This window comes from Acanthisitta chloris, unplaced genomic scaffold, assembly GCF_000695815.1.
Source record: "Acanthisitta chloris isolate BGI_N310 unplaced genomic scaffold, ASM69581v1 scaffold37686, whole genome shotgun sequence".
In the NCBI taxonomy this organism is placed as follows: domain Eukaryota; kingdom Metazoa; phylum Chordata; class Aves; order Passeriformes; family Acanthisittidae; genus Acanthisitta; species Acanthisitta chloris.
In genome coordinates, this window is record NW_008677443.1 from 5,303 (window position 1) to 5,572 (window position 270).

The 270-nt window shown below is 62.6% G+C and overlaps 1 protein-coding gene across 1 annotated transcript in view; it reads left to right on the forward strand.

Moving 5' to 3' along the window:
- Window positions 1–267, forward strand: part of LOC103803911 (potassium voltage-gated channel subfamily H member 2-like) — a gene marked incomplete at both ends in the record, with an annotated part of 4,844 nt that extends 4,577 nt beyond the window's left edge. The window contains one exon of the mRNA XM_009076491.1: window positions 206–267. Coding sequence (XP_009074739.1) covers window positions 206–267 — 62 coding nt within the window. The remainder of the gene's footprint in view (window positions 1–205) is intronic.
- Between the last annotated feature and the right edge of the window lie 3 nt (window positions 268–270).

Genomic DNA, 270 nt, shown 5'->3' on the forward strand with positions numbered 1-270 from the left:
AGGGACTTGAGAGTTCCCCTGACCCTGACCCCCAGCGCTGATGTTCACCAGCATCTTCGGGAACGTGTCAGCCCCCATCCAGTGCCTGTAACAAGGCACTCTGGGGACATGGGGACCTCCATGGTGATGGGTGGCCTGGGGGTGGCACTGGGGGTGTGTGTGGGGGTTTGGGAGTTTGGAGCATCCCCTGACCGTGCCCCCGCAGCGCTGATGTACGCCAGCATCTTCGGGAACGTGTCAGCCATCATCCAGCGGCTGTACTCGGGCACA